Source organism: Mastigoproctus giganteus, chromosome 6 (assembly GCF_048544385.1).
Source record: "Mastigoproctus giganteus isolate SK-2022 chromosome 6, ASM4854438v1, whole genome shotgun sequence".
In the NCBI taxonomy this organism is placed as follows: domain Eukaryota; kingdom Metazoa; phylum Arthropoda; class Arachnida; order Uropygi; family Thelyphonidae; genus Mastigoproctus; species Mastigoproctus giganteus.
Genome location: NC_143580.1, coordinates 50,347,890 through 50,367,122, shown reverse-complemented (window position 1 = coordinate 50,367,122; position 19,233 = coordinate 50,347,890). Strand labels below are relative to the sequence as shown.

Here is a 19,233-nt window from a genome sequence, read left to right as displayed (position 1 = left end):
ATAAATTGAGTAGATTTGTAATCCTGCATATTTTGACCCTACACATATGTAGAACAGATCCCCCCCCCCCTTCATCTTTTATAATCTCTCTCATTATGTAAGTCCTGTCACTTGTCCAGCATGACTGTAGCGAACTATACAAATGAAAAGACAGGGTAATTCACTGTTAAATCCATGTGATTCTGCAAAGTCTGGTAATGTTAATTTATTCTACATCTGTAAACTCCTCTGAGAATTATTCTGTGATCATTCTGGAGTATAAACAGAAAATTTATAAAAATTAAAGCATGGTAGGCACATCTAGTTTCAACAAAAACCTTTTTCCTTTTATTTATTTATGTTTCATATAAGTAATTATAGCATCTTTTGCAGATGCAGAAGAATACAGTTACATATATATGAAACATAAATTAACTTAATCTTAAGTTTATACACAAGCTCGCCAAAAAAATATGAACCTTTGTATTAAGACAGTTACAGACAGAAGAAATGCAAATTGATGCAAAGAAAATTGTGACGTGGGGCGATTATGTGTTGTCCCGTTGAGTATAAAGACTGCATAGATCGTTCGACTGCAGTAATCTGAAGCCAGAATGTGGAGAATACGTGATCTGTCAGACTTTGAAAAATCTCTTATTGTAGGTATATGTTCAGCATGAGCTACAATTCAAGAAATGAAAGACAACACATTTCTCAAGAGCATTCATCTCAAAGATTTTTAATGACTTCAAAGCAAGGGGTTCTTCCACATCTCAGGCATAAATGTGGCAGAAAAACTATACATCAAGAGCAGAGACATTGTACTCTGTGGAGTGCTGTACAGTGTGCTGTACAGCCTTCCTTAGCTGTACATTGGACATTCAGTGTGCCCCAAATAACAGCTGAATTCAGCCAAGCCCTGAACTACCCTATTTCATCCCATATGCACAGGGAATTGAAGAAACTGTGTATCAGCAGTCACCTGCCTATTTGGGAGCCACTTGTTTCAGAGAAAAACAGAAAAGTCCACTTGAAGTGGTGCCGAGAATGTTGTGATTGGACAATGGAAGAAAGTCATGTGGTCAGATGAATCATGTTGTTCATGTGGTCACATGATACATGTTGTTTTGCAATGATGGTAGGCAGAGAATGTGGTGAGAACCTCACAAAGCAATGGACCCTGCTTGCCGTGTTAAGGCAACCCAAGCATCTGGAGGTGATATGGTATGAGGAATGTTTTGCTGGCATTGCCAGGGTCCGTTGATACTGGTGAAGGGTCAAATGTCATCCAGGGAGTACCTGAATTTTGTATCAAATCTACTGCACCCTGCAATGTTATGCTTTTATCCTGAAGGTGATGGCCACTTTATGGATGACAATGCAACAATGCATCATGCCAGAATTTTGCAAGAATGGTTCAGAGAACATGGCATTGATTTCCAACATCTTCCCTGTAGAGAGCATATTCCTTCAACTTTGTTGCTTTGTTTGTTATTTGGGTTTTAGGAGCATTAGCAACTAAGGCCATATTGCTCTGGGAATATGCTGTGGTCACTCCCTGACCTTTCCGCATCCTCCGTATTTTGTGGCCACGGGCAACTTTGTTGCAGCTACATGATATTTTGCTGGAAGAATGGTTACACTTAGACCAAAATACACTAAAACACGTTATAGAATGCATGCTGTGCCACACGCTGTTATTTGGAACAAAGGTGGCTTGATTCAGTACCGAATAAAGGGTCAATTTTTTTTTTTTTTTGGCCAGTGTGTGTATTATTTGTTTATATCCTAAATTTACATCATTGTTTTATTTATATAATTTTTATTTTATTATATGATCTTATTGAAATAACATATGAGTTATATTCTGCTTTCTAAGCGTCATGTAAATTGCAGTCCCTTTTTATATATTAAGAATTGCAATTTATTTGGACTTATATCTCAGACAGAGATATAACTTTATAAACAACTTGCAGTTGTTCCCTAATTAAGGTATATATATTTTATGCAAGCTAAGTAATGCAATTTGTATTTGAAGCTATATACTTAATATAGAAAAATAGAATCAGGTTGAGAGTGTGAGCAATGAGAATATATTTTTTAAACCTTCATGCTCCACAGTTCTTATTTTATAATTTAAAGATTCCATGTTTACAATGTAGTCAGTGTTACAAACACGGCATTAATCCTTTCATGAGTGAGTTTTCAGAACATTTTGAGTTCTGGGTAGTGAATTTCTAATAATGGCTCCATGCAGTGAGGTTTTTTGGAAATTTTGAAAAAGTGAAAATGTATATGCTTTTAAATATTAATTTGTTCTTATTTTGATTTTTTTGCTTGACACTGCAGTAAAATTGCCAGAAATCATATCACAATTAATTATTGTGAAATAGGAATAACACTTTGATAACAATTCACAAACAATGTGAATTGTTATCAAATTGATTTTATTGTGTACAGAGTGTTATAGTTAAACTCCCATACAATATTAAAAAAAAAAAAAAAAAAAAAGTGCAGCCATTATTAACCCACTGCAGGATGGAAACATAATCTGCCACGCTGGTCCAGTGCGGGTTGGCAGATCGACCGTATTCAGCAGTCAGGGGCTTGAACCCTGGTCTACTCAAAGACCGTGTGCTCTTGCACTCCCGCTCCCGACCACTCAGCTACGGAGGTAATGGCCACTCTTTCAGATGTGGCCATTACCTCCGTACACAACATACAATATAACTACTTAATAATTGGCAATGTTTCAGGATTCCATGTTGAATTTTTTCATTAGGCCCATGGATTGAAATGGTAATGAAACCAAAATGTAAGTTAGTTTGCTATGGCATATGCAGGAATTCTTATGTAGTATGATGGGAATTACATAAGGATCCTTATATGATTCTCTACATACTCTACTCTAAACTAACTTTTTATGTAATTTTGATTCCATTAACATCTGTTTTGAGGCCTGATGAAAGATTCAATGTAGATCCCAAAATGCTGCCAATTATTAACCATTTATATTGTTTAGGTGTTTTACTTATTTATTATAATACTTTGTAAATAATAAAATTAACTTAATAACAACATTTTGGAGTTTAATTAGTGTTATTCATATTTCACATTAATTTGTTATTAACAACTAAATTTGTTCTTATTTGGAAATAAAACAAATTCATTTCTTATTTGTTTTTATCATCAAATTGGAATTTTAAAAAAAATAAAAAAATTTCATTAAAAAAAATATCATTTCTCTTTTGATAACAGTAATATCCTCTATATTTATATATTACTTTATTTGATTTCATCAACTTTTGAGTCCAAATTCTAGAGAATTTTTTCAGTTTTTATTTTTGTAAGCCCACATATTGTATTAGGCATTCCCCGCCAACCTTTGGCAACCCTCATATATTCACAGTATCATACAGACAAAATCACACAGAGAATGAGGTACAGTATTTTACAGACACTATATATACAAATTTAATGTTCAATAATGTAAAATTAAAATGTGATTCATTATATATCTATTTGTGAGATCCCAATATAAATCATTGTTCCTAAATTTACCCAAAAACTAAACTTTCAGGTTACCAAAATATTAATGTCCAATAGTAGATCAAAATAAAGTCCAGCTCATAGTGAATCCAATTCACAAATAGATAATTATATTAAAATAGCAATTCACTCCATTGAATAATTCTTAATTTTTTCTCAAATAATAATTGAAACCACTCAATAGAAACTTCATTTAATTAATATCCTATATTGTCTCAGAATGAATTTCATGGTTTAATTCAACTGTAATATTTGTAAACCTTATATCATGACATAGAAGTCATGCAGTCTGTGCTCTACATTAAACCTAAATCAATTTTAACCCCAGTTCCAGAATCAAATTAAAGCCCTAGTTGAAGTACAAAATTTTGTAATACCTAGAAATCACAAGTCTTAATCAGTATAAGTCCATACAACATCCAAATTAGAGAAGTTATTGGTCTGTATTTGAGATCATTGCATAAGACCTAAATTCCAAGAAATCACTTTATTGCATCAGAGTTCATTTCGCAGAATGAGTTCCAGTTCATAATGCCAAAGATGATTTACAGCTTTTCTAGCATAGATAATTTCACCTCTTGACATGTTCTCCTGTTGTATTTACATACAACACTCAGTCTGCTCTTTGACCATTTGTAGTGTTCTCTGATAAATTGGAAATTCTTTATGATTGTATTGAATGGTTTGAATCAACTTTATTCGCCAAACAATTCACACATACTGGATTGTTGCCTTTAGCATTATGCTTTAATTGACTATGCCCTTTGTTTGTATAATGTATACAGTGTCCTTACTGATACACTGTTCTGCAGTATGTCCCCAAGACAAATGTTTATAACAGGGTGTAACTAGATAATACCACTTGAACCCATAATTAGACCAACCTATGAATATTCTCCATCACATTTCATGGATCTGATATAGAAGTTTTGCCCACAAAGTTCCTTCATGTTCCTTCTCTGTTAGACCTTGAAATCAAACTCAGGTTTCATTTATAGATTGCATCTATAAATTTCGTTCATTAACTTGTCTTCTGAGGTCAACAGATGTGAACCCTTGCTTTAAATTTCAGTGATATTTTTGTGTTGCCATCTGTTATAAACTGCACCTACCTTAGCTGGAAGTGCCGATATGAGATAGCAGCATGTCAAATAAAATTTCAAGACGATTTGTACATTAACAGATACATTGTTTGAAGACACCCTCAAAATGTAGATTTGTATACATATTCCCACAGAATCTACACAAGAAAATTGTAGATCCACATATACTCCTGAAAGGCTTCATTGGCATCTATCATTGTCAATTCAATAACTGTCCTGCTGTTATGTGTTGGCATTTAGTTGGTGGGGAAATTTGGCAAGTTCTCCCCTTGTAATTGTAGCATTTCTGTAATTGGGGATTGTTGCACGTACATGAATGTGTTTTTTATGGATATACGAAATTGGGTATTGACATTGTATATAATATAATAGCGAACCATTTTATCAGTTCTGAAATAATTTTTATTGGTCTATTGATGCTTAGTAATGCTGCACAGTTTAAGTAGTATTTATGTAGATATACACAGTGTGTGCTAAAGAATCATACTTTGTTTATCACCTTGCAGTTTTCATGAAATGATAAGATGATATTCAAATTTGTGGAAAGATTTCACAGATATTTGAAAGGGTAATTACTTCTGTGGCATGGACATTCACCTGATCTAGGGAACTAAATAAATTAACCAAGGTCTGGATTTTTTTTTTTTTTTTTTTTTTTCAATTGAGTGGTTGTTCCACTAGCACCTTTTTTCCATATTTTTGAAACTGGAACTGACACTTTTTTTTCGCATATGATTGGCTGCCAAAACTTTTTTTTATGTGAAACATCCTTGGGGCACCTCAACCAAGTAAATATGATCAGTCACGAAAAATGCAATGTGGAAGTGATATCATTTGCAGCTTCTGCCTTAGTCGTGGCACATGATAGCCTTTGTCGCTTTTGCACCAATAAAATCGAAATCCAATCCAATCAGCTTCCACCAGAGGGGAATTATCGTAACTTGTATTGTTGCAATCATACTTGTATATAAATATACAAATATTTGTAATCAAACATACATTGAAACAATACAAGTATTTGTAATCAAATACTTGTATTGTTGCAATCATACTTCCTGCAGCTGCCATTTGATTGTAGCTGTTCAAATGGCTACAATCAAATGGGTAATTATGCTATTGGCTTGGATTTTGCTAACCTCTTCCAAGCCAAGGATGTTTTGCGTAAACCATCTATTGCATGTACTCGTCACACATGCTTTTCCCCCCCCCATGTAAGTTTAAACATACAGTAACATGTTGACATAATTATTTTATTGTTAACTTCTAATATTTTTTACTAATGTTCCTAATGTACCACCTTTAAATATTGTAGGTATTCTGTAGTTTGTATGTTTATTCGTAGAATGAAAAATTTGAGCTTCTGGAACCAAAATCGTGCTCCCTTTGCTGAAGACATTATCTTGGCCATGGTATGCTAAAAATCCCTTTACTTTCTCCTGTTCTGGAAGAAGTATCATACATGTTGGCAGGTGACAGTAACTGAACCCAAGCCTTTTCCACACATTGTGAAATAGTGGTGCTAGACGAAAGAGTCATTTATAACTAGTTTTTGTTTACATTATTTCTTCACAATTACAGATGAAACCCATTATAATGTGATGCTTGGGGTCCAAAGAATCACATTGCGATATAAGCAGGATCATGTTAGAATCTTCTAGCCATTTTTCAGCATTCAAACTCATACGTACTATCAATTTTGATAGTCTCTTTTTTTGTGCAATAATTGCAATACTATGTCTAAGAAAAATCACACAAAGAATAATAATGGAAATAATATGCAATTACATTGTTTCAATCTTTTATTGATGCACTTTACAATCAAGTATTTAAAAAACCAATATTCATGTTGTTAAATATACATAAACATGATAAACACATGTCTTTTGTCATAAAAACAAATCATTACTCACAAAAACTGCTTTTCCACGTGGTTGTATTGACTGTTATGTTCGTGTTGTGAAATTAGCAAACTGTCGAAAATTCAAGAGAAAAAGGAAAACATAATGCACTCCACATTCTTTCAACTACTCAGTAGACATTAGCAAACAAACTTTCACATTTTAGTTGTTACTTTTAAGTCTCATTTTTTTTAAAAAAAAAACAATCAGGGGTTGACTGTTTCATTATAACTCTTTTATTTCTTTTTAACAATTTCAAAAAAGCATTTTAATCATGACTTTAACCAGTAATGTGTCCGATTATTTCCGAGTCAGTCGTGCTCATATGTAAGGCAGTTGTTATCCCCCATTTACCTAACATTCTGTTGTGCCCCTTCTTTCTCTATCGAGAACTTGCCAGTACTCGGACAACATTGGCCATGTCATCTTCTCTCGTGCCATCATCTTCATCATCTCTTCTCTTCATCCTCAACATCTTCTTCTCTAAAGCCCTCAAAGTCATTCTGTGCATCACTGTCACTGGCTACTTGGGAGTTATCCGGGATCAGACTTGCACCCAATATGTTTCTCCAACATTTTGATATACACCTTTTCGTCATTTCCCATGCTTTGCCACCAATATAAAATACTTCCTTTAAGTTCAGCTTCTTTAAAAATTAGGTAACATAATCCCTGCTAGTGATTATTTGCGGTCTCAGAGCCTTGCAGAAGTTAATTTTAAACGTTGATATAATCCCTTGATCCAGAGACTGTATCTTATATGTGGTGTTTTCAATAAGTAGCTCACTCGGATTTTACCATCTCTGCTTATTAGGTTATCGGCAGGAAGATGGATAGGGCAGTTATCCTGCAGCAAGAGAGTTTTGGTACCCATCCCTTGTTGCCATAAGTGTTTACATATATCAGGTACAAATTTCTTATGAAACCAGTTTTCATTAATACTTAAAAGTCATCCATACATTTTTGCTAAAGTCATAGACAAATGGCATAGAGGCCATGTTCATATGAGGGAAGCACCATGGTGATTTAAACTTTCCTATGCAAAGTGACTTCAGCTTGTGATTTCCTGTTTGGTTTACACAAAAAAAGTACGGTCACTCTGCCTTTCATTTGCTTGAAACCTTGTTTTCTTTGAGCATCGTTCTTACAATCCATAGTAGAATCGGGTAGTATTATATAACAAAGTCTGGTCTCATGCAGTATGACCACCATCTTCTCTATTGTTTTCTGAAGCTGGGCAGGGTTAAGAGCATGCAGCTTCATCATTGGCTGAACATATCTCACGTAATATAATTGTTTTGGTTATTCCATGCCAATTTTTAAAATGTGTTAGCTATCCGTTACTTGCAGTGAATGCTGTGGACTTGTTTCCATGGAAATAGTTGTGGAATTTTTTTAGCTTGGGTTTGCAGATGGAGTCCAGATAGAGGTGTGCCTTCAGATCATTCTTGAACAAACTGGACAAAGCACAGCTTTATCCAGTTGTTTGTCTTGAGGTTGCCGCAGGTATTTTATTTCCAGTCCAGCTCTTGTTTCCATACACTTGCCTTCATCATGAAGTTTCTTCTCTTCTTTCTTCCGTCCATACACTGTAGGTCTCTCCACTCCAAGGTCTCTTGCCACTAGGCGCCTCTGTAGCCAGGTGGGAAGGAGCAGCAGTGCATAGCACACGCTTCTTGATTAGACCGGGGTTCGAGCCTGTCACCACCAAATATGGAGGATGCGGAAAGGTCAGGGAATGACCACCGCATATCCCGGAGCAATATGGCCTTAGTTGCTAATGCTCCTAAAAACCAAACAACAACAACAAACAACGTCTCTTGCCACTTGAGTTTGCTTGGCTCCGGATTTGATTCTGTCAAGAGCAGCAATTTTTTTCTTCAATAGTAAACTTCTTACATTTTTTTTGAAGTTTCAGATATTTCTTTAAATTTGTACAGTTTTTTTTTTTTTTTTTTTTTTTTTTTTTTTAAATACAACTTACAATTTGAGAAACAAGAAAATTTACAGTTAGCGATTGAACTTGTGGGAGGGGTGTTTTTCTACACGAAACTGCTACTTATTTCCCTCTTATTTGCATATCTCCACCTAACTAATTTGTACAGACCCAATCACTGTGTTATTTCTTAAACTTATTTTTCTAATACGTTACTAACACCAACTTTGTTTCACTTGCCAAGGAACCTTTTCATCTCCTGACTATGCTACTTTGAACTTTGCTGAGGCACCTTTCCCAAAAATGACCAAATCCTGCATGTTAAATAGTGGTATGATAGAGGGATTAAATTGATGTTACTACCTCCCTGAGCACCCTTTAAATCCATGGTCTTTCTATGTTATTACTTTGCTTTGTCTATTGTTCCCACAGGCCCACTTGTACTAACTGGAATATTTATGAAATGTTGTTTTCTTTGTAAAATTGTTTTATTTTCACATACTATTCTTGTCCAGAGAAATAGGTATTCGCAAGACTTTGTGTCTTGCAAACTTTTTAAGATCAGACTAACTTTTTAAGTTGTTTATTATTGTTTTTACTGAAATCAAAGGATAATGCCTATCACGAATTCATATTAATACAGATATTGCCACATGTTCATAAGAAAGAATCCAAAATGTTGATCTTCAATGACTAAGATCAAATTTCAACCGATGAAAAATGGGAGCCATGCTTGCATTGCATTCTAATGAATCGTGTTTTAACAGGTTTCAGTTGTATTTATAGCAATGTCTGAATTATATTAAATAATACTTATATTGCATAAAATGTAAACAATGTCTATTTGGAGTTCATCTTTTTGGAACAAGCATACTCATATAGTTTGTATTGTGTAACAGATACATTGTCTGAAGAAACCCTCAAAATGTAGATTTATGTATGTAATTTCCACAGAATCTGCACAAGTAAAATATAGATCCACATACATATTCCTAAAGGGTTTAATTGGCGTCTGTCATTGTCAGTTCAGTAACCTTCCTGCTATTATGTGTTGGCATTTGGTTTGTTGGTGGGGACAGTTGAGAAGATATCCATTTGTAATTGTAACATTTCTGTAATTGGGGACTGTTGCACCTACACAATTGTGTTTTTATGGGTACAAAAAATTGGATATTGGTATTGCATATAATATTGCTTACATTGATATCAAACCATTTTATCAGTGCTGAACTGATAAAATGGTTTGATACAAAATTCTTAATAATTGCAGCCTTTCAGGAATGTATCATATGCATTAATTTGTATATGCAAAATTCATACATATGAATTTACATATGTGTCATAATTTTTGAAATATGTTTATATCCCTTTCTTTTTTTTGACAGTATGTTAGAAGAAAGTTTGTTGCTATGATATTTTCTTCATTATAGGAAATTATTGCATCAAATTCAAAAACATATTTGATTTAAGCTTTATTTGATATATTTATAAATTATGATTAGAAGTTGATATAAATTTAATTTTTTAGCTCCCCTATCACAAAAAATGCTTTTCATAAATTTGAATTAGAAGTTCCAGAGGATGTCAGAGAATAGTAAGTAACTTGATTCACTTTTAAAATTAGCAAATACTAGAACTGTCTTCAGTTTTTTTTTTTTTTTTTTTTTAAGGTAGAATATGACATTTGTTGAGGTCTTAAGGATGATGATTCAATGCCAAGCATTCATTTCATTGAAATTCAGGGATATGTTGTTGTGTTTCAATAAAAAAGATTTTATGCTGAGTTGAAAATCATGGCTGACAAAAAAAAAATTCTGATTGGATGAATAATTTAAGTTATGAGACAGTGATCTTATGACAAAATAAGAAAGTTTTGTTTGGAAGTACACTTCATCTCCTTTTATCTTTCCAGAAAAGCCAAACAAACCAAATCTTGCTAGAAATGTGATACACAGATCATTTTCATTCATGGAATTTATTTTATTATTTTATTTATTTTAATTCTTTTGGGGAACATTTGGAAGTGTTTATAACATTTGGAACAGTTTATACACAACTTTAATATGAAATGGTTATGTCCAAATTGTCCATGTTGATTAGTACCTTATTATAACAGCACATTTCTGTTTCTTGGTAAGAAAGAAACAGCAGTCACATAGTGCAAGATGTGGATTGGGGAAAGGGGGGGGTTATTAAATTTAACCGCTCCAGAGCACTAACAAGGGTCAGAAAAAAAAAAAAGGATCTACTTCATATCTACTGGAGTTAGTTACTATTGTGCTTGTCCTTAGCAGGCTCTTTAACTGTCAACCTCATGGGTTTGATTTAAATCCCTGTATATTACAATTTCTAAAAAAGGATTTTCACAGTGACTGATTAATGTTGAATTCAGTCTAAAGTTCTGATGTGAAATATACACTGTGATAAAACTTCATTTGACTAACCTTACTAAGCCTGTAGCAGACAGTATGATGAGTAATCTGAAAGTTAACATAAAGAGATGGGCAATAAGTATAAAACCTCTGACACTTCTTAAACCATCCATGCTGATGACAGCTAACACATTGCATGCAATGTCTTATAGCTTACCATACATTCAAGATGTATTGCTTGTTATTACAGATATTATGCATCTTGTATTGAGATATATATATTGCTGGGAACTATATAGATTGGATTAATGTGTGAGTAGGTGTGCTGATCTGTTAGGTTAGTTACAATGGAAAAAATTTTAAAAAAGTGTCTGAAAAATAAAAGCAGATTAAAATAAAAATGGTACTTAATGCTATAGATCCTAAGATTTTAACTAAAAAATCATGGGCCGGCAGCCAAAACCGAAGGAAATACAGCAAGAAGTAAGGCCTCTGTTTTACTAAGAAATTAATTGCTTTTAGCAAGAAATTGAAAATAAACCATCAATAACTACAAATTTCCTACTTCTCAAAAAAAGTGCATTCAAATATAATAATCTCTCATTGCATCAGAATTGCCACCATATGTAATAACAACAATCTCTTTTTAGATAACATCAAATTACTCCTCAATTTGAAATGATACTACTTGGTAGTATCATTTTAAATCTGACCTCGGCTGAAGAGAAATATTCTCTTCAGTTTCTCTTCAGCCGGGGTCAGATTTAAACTTGTTGTAGCCCTAAGCTATAACATGTATGAGGCCCCATCTCTCTCTCTCTCTCTCTCTCTCTCTCTCTCTCTCTCTCTCTCTCTCTCTCTCTCTCTCTGTTCAGGCCCCGGGTACCAAGTGAATTCGAGGTCAAGCGATATTTTCTGCACTCCATAGAGTGATCTTCAAAAGCGAATAAAGTTATTTCTAAGTTCCCACTTTTCTCTTAGCAATCTTATTTTTCAATCCGTTCTATACTTGAAAAGCCACAAGTTAGAACACAGAAAGGAAACCCACATTTCTTTATTTATCCATATATTTCTAGTTACTAAACAACTAACACTTAAACCGCTTGGCCTCCTAGCAGCACTGCTCCTGCCTCCCCGTGGCGGGGCCAGAAACCTTGACAGATAAGTCCTTTTTGCTAAGGGCAAAAAGGAGCAAACATGTCAAATACAGAAAATGACAACCAAAAAAAAAACAGAAGACTGACCGGATGGAGCACCCTGCCCATCTTTCTTAATTTTCCATTCGTTAAGTAGTCAGCCTATGAGTGAATTGTCTCCTTTTGTCATCCAAAAACATCTGGAGGGTATTGCAGGATCTCCCAAGATAGTGAAGAGACTGCAATCAGGTGACCTTTTAATAGAAACCACGAATCAAAGACATTCTGAAAAGCTTCTACAACTAACAAGCTTTGCTGGAATTCCTGTAAAAATATCTCCTCACACAACCCTAAATTCATCTAAGGGTGTCATATCGAGTTAGGATTTATTAAATGTCATCGAGGAAGAAATAACCCAAGAACTGCAGGGACAGAACGTAATTGAAGCGAAAAGAATAATGATTAAAAAAGATAATCAACTGACACCTACCAGAAATATTATTCTTACCTTCAGTACGCCAAACTTACCCTCCTCTGTAAAAGCAGGTTATTTATTTTGTCGCATTCACCCATACATTCCCAACCCTTTAAGATGCTATAAATGCCAAAAAGTATGGGCATTCTCAAACTGTATGTAGAGGAATTCCTGTCTGCCCCAACTGTGGGTCCTCAGACCATATACAAAATGATTGTACAGCTACAAAAATGACATGCCCAAATTGCAAAGGCGATCATCCTGCATATTCCAAGACATGTTCGTGTCAAGACATGTGAAAAGTGGAAAACCGAGAAAAAAATAGTAAAATACAAGGTTGAAAACAAAGTCAGTTACCAAGAAGCAAGAAAACTAGTTGCACCAACTATAAACCAGAATATCACCTATGCAAATACTGTAAAAAAATATCAAGCAGTCTCCGTTCAAACTAATGTCACAATAAAAAGTAAAAAAAGTAAAGTGCAGCCATTATCAACCCACTGCAGGATGGAAGCCTCCTCAACAATTCATGCTGAGGGAAATGGACCTTAATCTGCCACTCTGGTCCAGTGCGGGATGTCAGATCGACCGTATTCAGCAGTCAGGGGCTTGAACCCCGGTCTACTCAAAGAGCATGTGCTACTGCACTCCTGCTCCTGCCCACTCGGCTATGGAGGCCACATACCAACTAATAAATCAATTTCTGATTGGGCTAGAAATGCTCTCTCTCTCTCTCTCTCTCTCTCTCTCTCTCTCTCTCTCTCTCTCTCTCTCTCTCTCTCTCTCTCTCTCTCTCTCTCAGATACAACCGACTGTACGCAAGCAACAATCCAAGACCACAGACCAAGCAAATAATACACCTCTGACAATACCAGCGGTATCTCCTCCTCCAGTGATTGCTACCACATCTTGTATTAAAAACTCAGATGCTATGAAAAATATTCAGGATGCAACCATGGACACAGATGGCAGATCTATACAGGAAGATCCTATTTTAGAAATCCATGCCAAAGAAGAAGAAGAAGAAATGGACGCTGGTCGGCCAGTTTTCCAAAAAAAAAAAAAAAAAAAAAAAAAAAGACAAACAGAAATTGGAACGCCATAAATCAGTCAGAACCGTCTCCATCAACTAAACACAAATAATGCCTTATATTTTACAATGGAACAGCAGAGGCTTTCGTTGCAATATAGATGATATCCAAGATTTAATTAATCGTTTTTCTCCAGTTGCCCTTTGTCTTCAGGAAACTTACTTAACATCAAAAATTTCTCCTTCGATAAAGAACTATTACCTTTATCGAAGGGATCGTAATACAACAAATGCTGCCCGTGGTGGTGTAGCAATCCTGATAAATTCAAAGATCCCAACTAAACATGTTCCACTTCAAACTGAAATAGAAGCTGTTGCTGTGTATATAACTCTCCATATTGCAATAACACTAGTATCAATCTACTTACAGCCAAACCATACTTACTGTTTAAAAGATCTTGAAGACCTCCTTATATAGATACCTCCACCCCTCTGTATATTAGGGGATTTCAATGGGCATCACCCCTTATGGGGGGTCCTAAATTAGATAGACGAGGTCGACTCATTGAGAGCTTTTTAGAGGCACAAAACCTCGCCATACTCAATACTGGCACATACTTACGTTCAGCTCCCAACTGGACATACCTCAGCAATAGATCTCTCCATTACTGGTTCTGACCGTAGAGTGGTATGTTTTAAGTGATCCAATAGGTAGTGATCACTTCCCAATCGTATGTAACCTATTAATAGCACAGATTCCTCCAGCTCAACCCTGCAGAAAATGGAAATTTGACCGAGCAAACTGGGCAAAATTCCATTCATTAATGTCTTTTGATGAGAAAAAAATTCGTCTCCAGCCTGTCGATGATGTGACAGAATACATTACGGTCGCATCTCCTAAATGTGGCTAAAGACACAATACCATTGTCAAATCCCCCCCCCCCCCGGTCGTAGGCATTATAATTATTGGTGGAATGGGGAATGCATAAAAGCAAAAAATAAAGCATGGAATTTGTTTCGGCAGAATGTAACAACAGCCAATCTAATAAATTATAAGAAGTCAAAGGCAAAAGCACGTTTCATACAAAGGCAAGCCAAGAAAAAATCCTAGATCCGTTTTGCATCAAGCATTAACAAAAACACTGACACCAAAATAATATGGAATAAATTTAGACAGCTTTTTGGTAAGTTTCCAACCTTCTCCAATCCTTACCTGGAATGGGTGAGATCTGTCTAAACCTTTGGATATTGCAAATGCTTTGTGCAACACTTTTGCTGAAGTCTCAACGCATTCAGCTTATATTTCATCATTCCAAAGAATTAAAAACACTGTAGAACAGCGTTCTATTAACTTTCAATCTGCTCTCCTTCTGCCCTATAACAAACCTCTGCAATATTCTGAACTCTTGCATGCCATTGAAACAGCTCACAGTGGTGCTGCCGGACCAGATGGAATCTATTATATCATGCTAAACATCTTGATGACAAAGCTTTGTGCCTCCTTCTGTTCTTTTAGAACTGAATTTTTTTAGAGAATGTTTATCCATCCTCTTGGCATCATTCTACTGTTTTGGCATTCCTAAAGCCTGGAAAAGATCCAACCAATCCTCATAGCTATAGACCAATATCTCTCTCAAGCTGCCTCCAAAATCCTTGAAAAAATTGCCCACAGTAGACTTTTCTTTATCATTGAATCCGAACAGTTAATGAGCCATAGTCAGTATGGCTTTCGTAAAAATAGGTCATGCTTGGATCTTATGGTGAAGGCTGAATTTTCCATTCATAATGCCTTTGTTAAACACGAACATCTAGTTTTGGTTTAAATAGATATATAGGAGCCTTTTGACACCACCTGGCGGCATGGTATACTTAGAGACCTTTACTCTCTTGGTCTGCGGGGCAACCTTCCAGTATTTCTGAAAAAAATTTTTACATACCAGATCGTTTCAAGTTCGATCCCAACATGCCCTTTCTACAACTTTTATTCAGGAAGAAGGTGTTCCACAGGAATCAGTCCTGAGTACCACTCTTTTTTGCTCTTAGAATTGATTCTATCACTAAAAAACTTCCAAATACTATAGACACTTATCTTTATGCAGATGACCTTTCAATCTCTTGTCATTCCCAAAACATGAGATCTATTGAATGACAGCTGCAAATATCACTAAATAAAATACAGCATTGGGCCAGCATCAATGGCTATTGACTTTCACAGCAGAAAACAGTTGCTATCCATTTTTGTAGACAGTGCAAGTTTTATCCGGATCCTGAACTTCAAATGTTTAATATCTCTATCCCAGTCACTAATGGGTGCCTCCGTAGCCAGGTGGAAAGGAGCAGCAGTGCCTAGCACACGCTTCTTGATTAGACCAGGGTTCGAGCCCGTCACCACCAAATACGGAGGATGCGGAAAGGTCAAGGGAATGACCACTGCATATTCCTGGAGTAATATGGCCTTAGTTGCTAATGCTCCTAAAAACCAAATAACATAACAGTCACTAATAACATCAGATTTCTAGGATTAGTTATGGACAACAAGCTAAATTTCTTAGAACATATTAAAAAAGTACGTACTGACTGTCTAAAAAAGATAAACATACTTAGAGCACTATCTGCCCTGACATGGGGTGCAGATCATACCTCTCTACTTCGATTATACAGGGCAGCAGTCAGATCCCATATTGATTATGGAGCTTCCGTGTATAATTCTGCTAGAATGAGTGCACTATGCTGGCTTGATCCAGTTCAACACAGTGCATTGAGGATTGCACTTGGTGCATTCAGAACATCTTCACCACATAGCCTTTACATTGATGCTAATGAGCCCCCACTATCTTTACGTAGGAAATCACTATTGCTAAACTACGCTGTCAAGATTCAAAGTTGTGCCTTGCATCCCATTCAGTCATACCTTTTCAATCCACTCTTAGAAATCCTCTACAGAAATAAACCTAGCATAGTAAAACCAGCTGGTCTGCGCCTTCTTGAACTGATGCAAGTTTGGAATGCTTCCATCCATTCCGTACAACAGGTAGCGACTTATACTCAGCCACCATGGGTTCCACCTCCTATACCGACATGTGACAATGGGGAAAGAATATGTTGCAAACTTCAAATGTTAGACAACTTCATGCTATTCACAATCAAAGATATATTGATTTTTCTCCAATATGCACAGATGGCTCTAAATTTAATTCAAATGTTGGAGCAGCTGCAGTGTTTCCGAATACCACAATTTCAGCATCTCTTTCCATCTGAATTCAGTATCTTCTCAGCCGAACTATATGCAATTATGTTAGCTTTACAAAATCTCTGTTCTGACAGTTCTTTAAAATCTGTTATTTACGCTGATTCCCTCAGCTCAATCTTAGCATTATGTAATTCTTCAGATAGAGCTCATCCTGTTCTTGAGGAAATTAGAAAATTGTTACTACAGATTGAAAAACGCCACCAACTAGTCACCTTCTGTTGGATTCCAGCACATTCTGGTATTTTTGGCAATGAATTTGCCGACAAAGCTGAAAAAAATCCAACCATGTTAGTTTAATGAATATCCCTGTTCCAGCATCAGATTATTCACTAATGATTCATGCTGCATGCCTATCACAATGGACAACAATCTGGCACTCTCAAACTAATAATAAACTCTTGCAGTTTAAACATGATCCGAAAATTTGGTGCTCCAGTGTCCGTATATTAAGATGAGAAGAAGTATGATTTCAAGGGCAAGAATAGGTCATACTCATCTAACCCACCTTTATTTACTCACAGGAGACGATCCACCACAGTGTCCACATTGTTATATAAATCTGATTGTTAAACACATTCTCATTGACTGCCCCTGCTATAGATGAAACAGAACATCAACCCTGCTATCACTGGTAAATCTTGATAAACCAGTAACTTTAGAGAATCTCATTGGTGACAAAGCAAATATTTCTGAATTTTTGAACTACCTCAAACAAACTGGACTTTTTAACCTTTTCTGATTTTACAAAAATTTCCAATATCCTTATATTATAAATGAATAGGCACATTATAGCCATAGTAGTTTATGCGATATAAAACCCCCATGACAGCAACAACTCTGTTCATGTGCTGCATTATTGTCAAGAATTATTATTATTTTTTTTTTTATGTAAACCCCAAACACGAGAGGTATTAGAACCTATAGTACTTAGTACTGTGCTTGGGTTGGAGGTTGAGAAGACGAAAGAAGGTATTTGTTGACATTAGACTTGAACTTCAGTAGACTGTAATTTTCAAGAAATACTTACGGTAGAAGATTGTTCCAGAAAACACCAGTTGAATGAATAAACGAGCAAGATGAAAAGTTGGTTCTGTGAGTTTGAAGTTGGACAGTAAATGGATGTCTGCTGGTGGTGGCACGTGTTCAGACTGTTTTTAAAAAGAGAGCATGAATTATAGAAGCCAATTCGGAAGAACAGTGCCCATGGAAGTATCTGTAGAAAGGGCATTCAGCAGAAAGAGTACGTCTATGAGACAGCGAGTGGAGAGACTCTATTAGAGATAAGTCATTAATTAACCTAACTGCTCTCTTCTGAATGGAATCTAGAAGTCTGAGAGAGGTTTTGGTGGCACCACCCCAGATGTGGGAACAGTATTCTATGGTAGGGTGGATTTGCGATTTGTACAGATTGAACAGCTGTTTGGAGAAAAGTAATGCCAAGAGTGAATGAGAAAACCAAGTTTTTTTGATGCAGAGGAAGCAATATTTGTCATGTGCTTGTGCCAAGAGAGATTATAAGTCAGGGTAATCCCCAAAAGAGATATATCATCTTGCCTAGAAATCGGAGTGTCACCAAAGATAAACATAGGAGCAGAAGAATCCTTTCTGAGAGATATAAGACAAGACTGGGTTTTAGAAGGATTGAAATTAACTAAGTTGTCTTTGCCCCACTGGAGATCAGCTTTTAAGGAATTGGTAGCGGATATTCGAGAAGTTGAAGCTGATTGAGCAGGGCAAGGTTTCTCAAACTGAAACGTGGAACGCAATATGCTATCATCGGCAAAACTATGAATAGGATTTCCAGTCAATGGAAGAAGGTCATTACTATACAAGAGGAAAAGAGAGGGGGAAAGAACTGAACCTTGGGGGACACCAGCATTAGTGTAGAAGTTAGAAGACAAAGAGCCGTCTACTATCACCCTCAGTGAGCGATCATAGAGAAAACTGGATATCCAATTACAAAAAACAGTTGGCAAACCATAAGATGGAAACTTGTTTAGAAGACCTTTATGCCAGACACGATCGAAAGCCTTTGAGATGTCAAGTGCAACTGCTTGTGTTTCACGGAACTTTTCCGTTGAATTTGTCCATAAATGGGTAACATAAGGCAGAATATCACCAGTAGATTGACTCTGGAATCCTTACTGGCGATTGTTTTGTAGTTTAAAAGTTGGCAGTTAATTGATTTCTCCATTACTTGAGAAAGAGTAGAAGTAATGCAATGGGACGATAATTGGATGGTAGGGATTTTTCACCCTTTTTAAGAACTGGCTGGATATGAGCAAATCTCCAAGCAAAAGGAAAAACACCTTTGGAATGAGAAAGTGAAAAAAGGTGGCAAAGAACAGGAGTAAGTTCAAGAGCACAGGTTTTGAGAACAAGTGGAGAAATACCATCAGGACCTGGAGCTTTCTTAGCATCAAGATTCGTCAAAATTCTTTTGATGGAAGACCACAGGAGGAAGGAGGGAGAATGTCTAGATAGACCTCAGTATTATAAGAAAAT

At 35.8% G+C, this 19,233-nt stretch overlaps 1 protein-coding gene across 4 annotated transcripts in view; it reads left to right on the top strand.

Moving 5' to 3' along the window:
• Positions 1-19,233, top strand: part of LOC150084234 (fragile X messenger ribonucleoprotein 1 homolog B-like) — a 497,644-nt gene that overhangs the window by 96,566 nt on the left and 381,845 nt on the right. For all 4 annotated transcript variants that reach the window (XM_090375957.1, XM_090375959.1, XM_090375958.1 and 1 more), the window contains exon 5: positions 9,994-10,059. In XM_090375957.1, the coding sequence (XP_090232083.1) occupies positions 9,994-10,059 (66 nt within the window). The remainder of the gene's footprint in view (positions 1-9,993; positions 10,060-19,233) is intronic.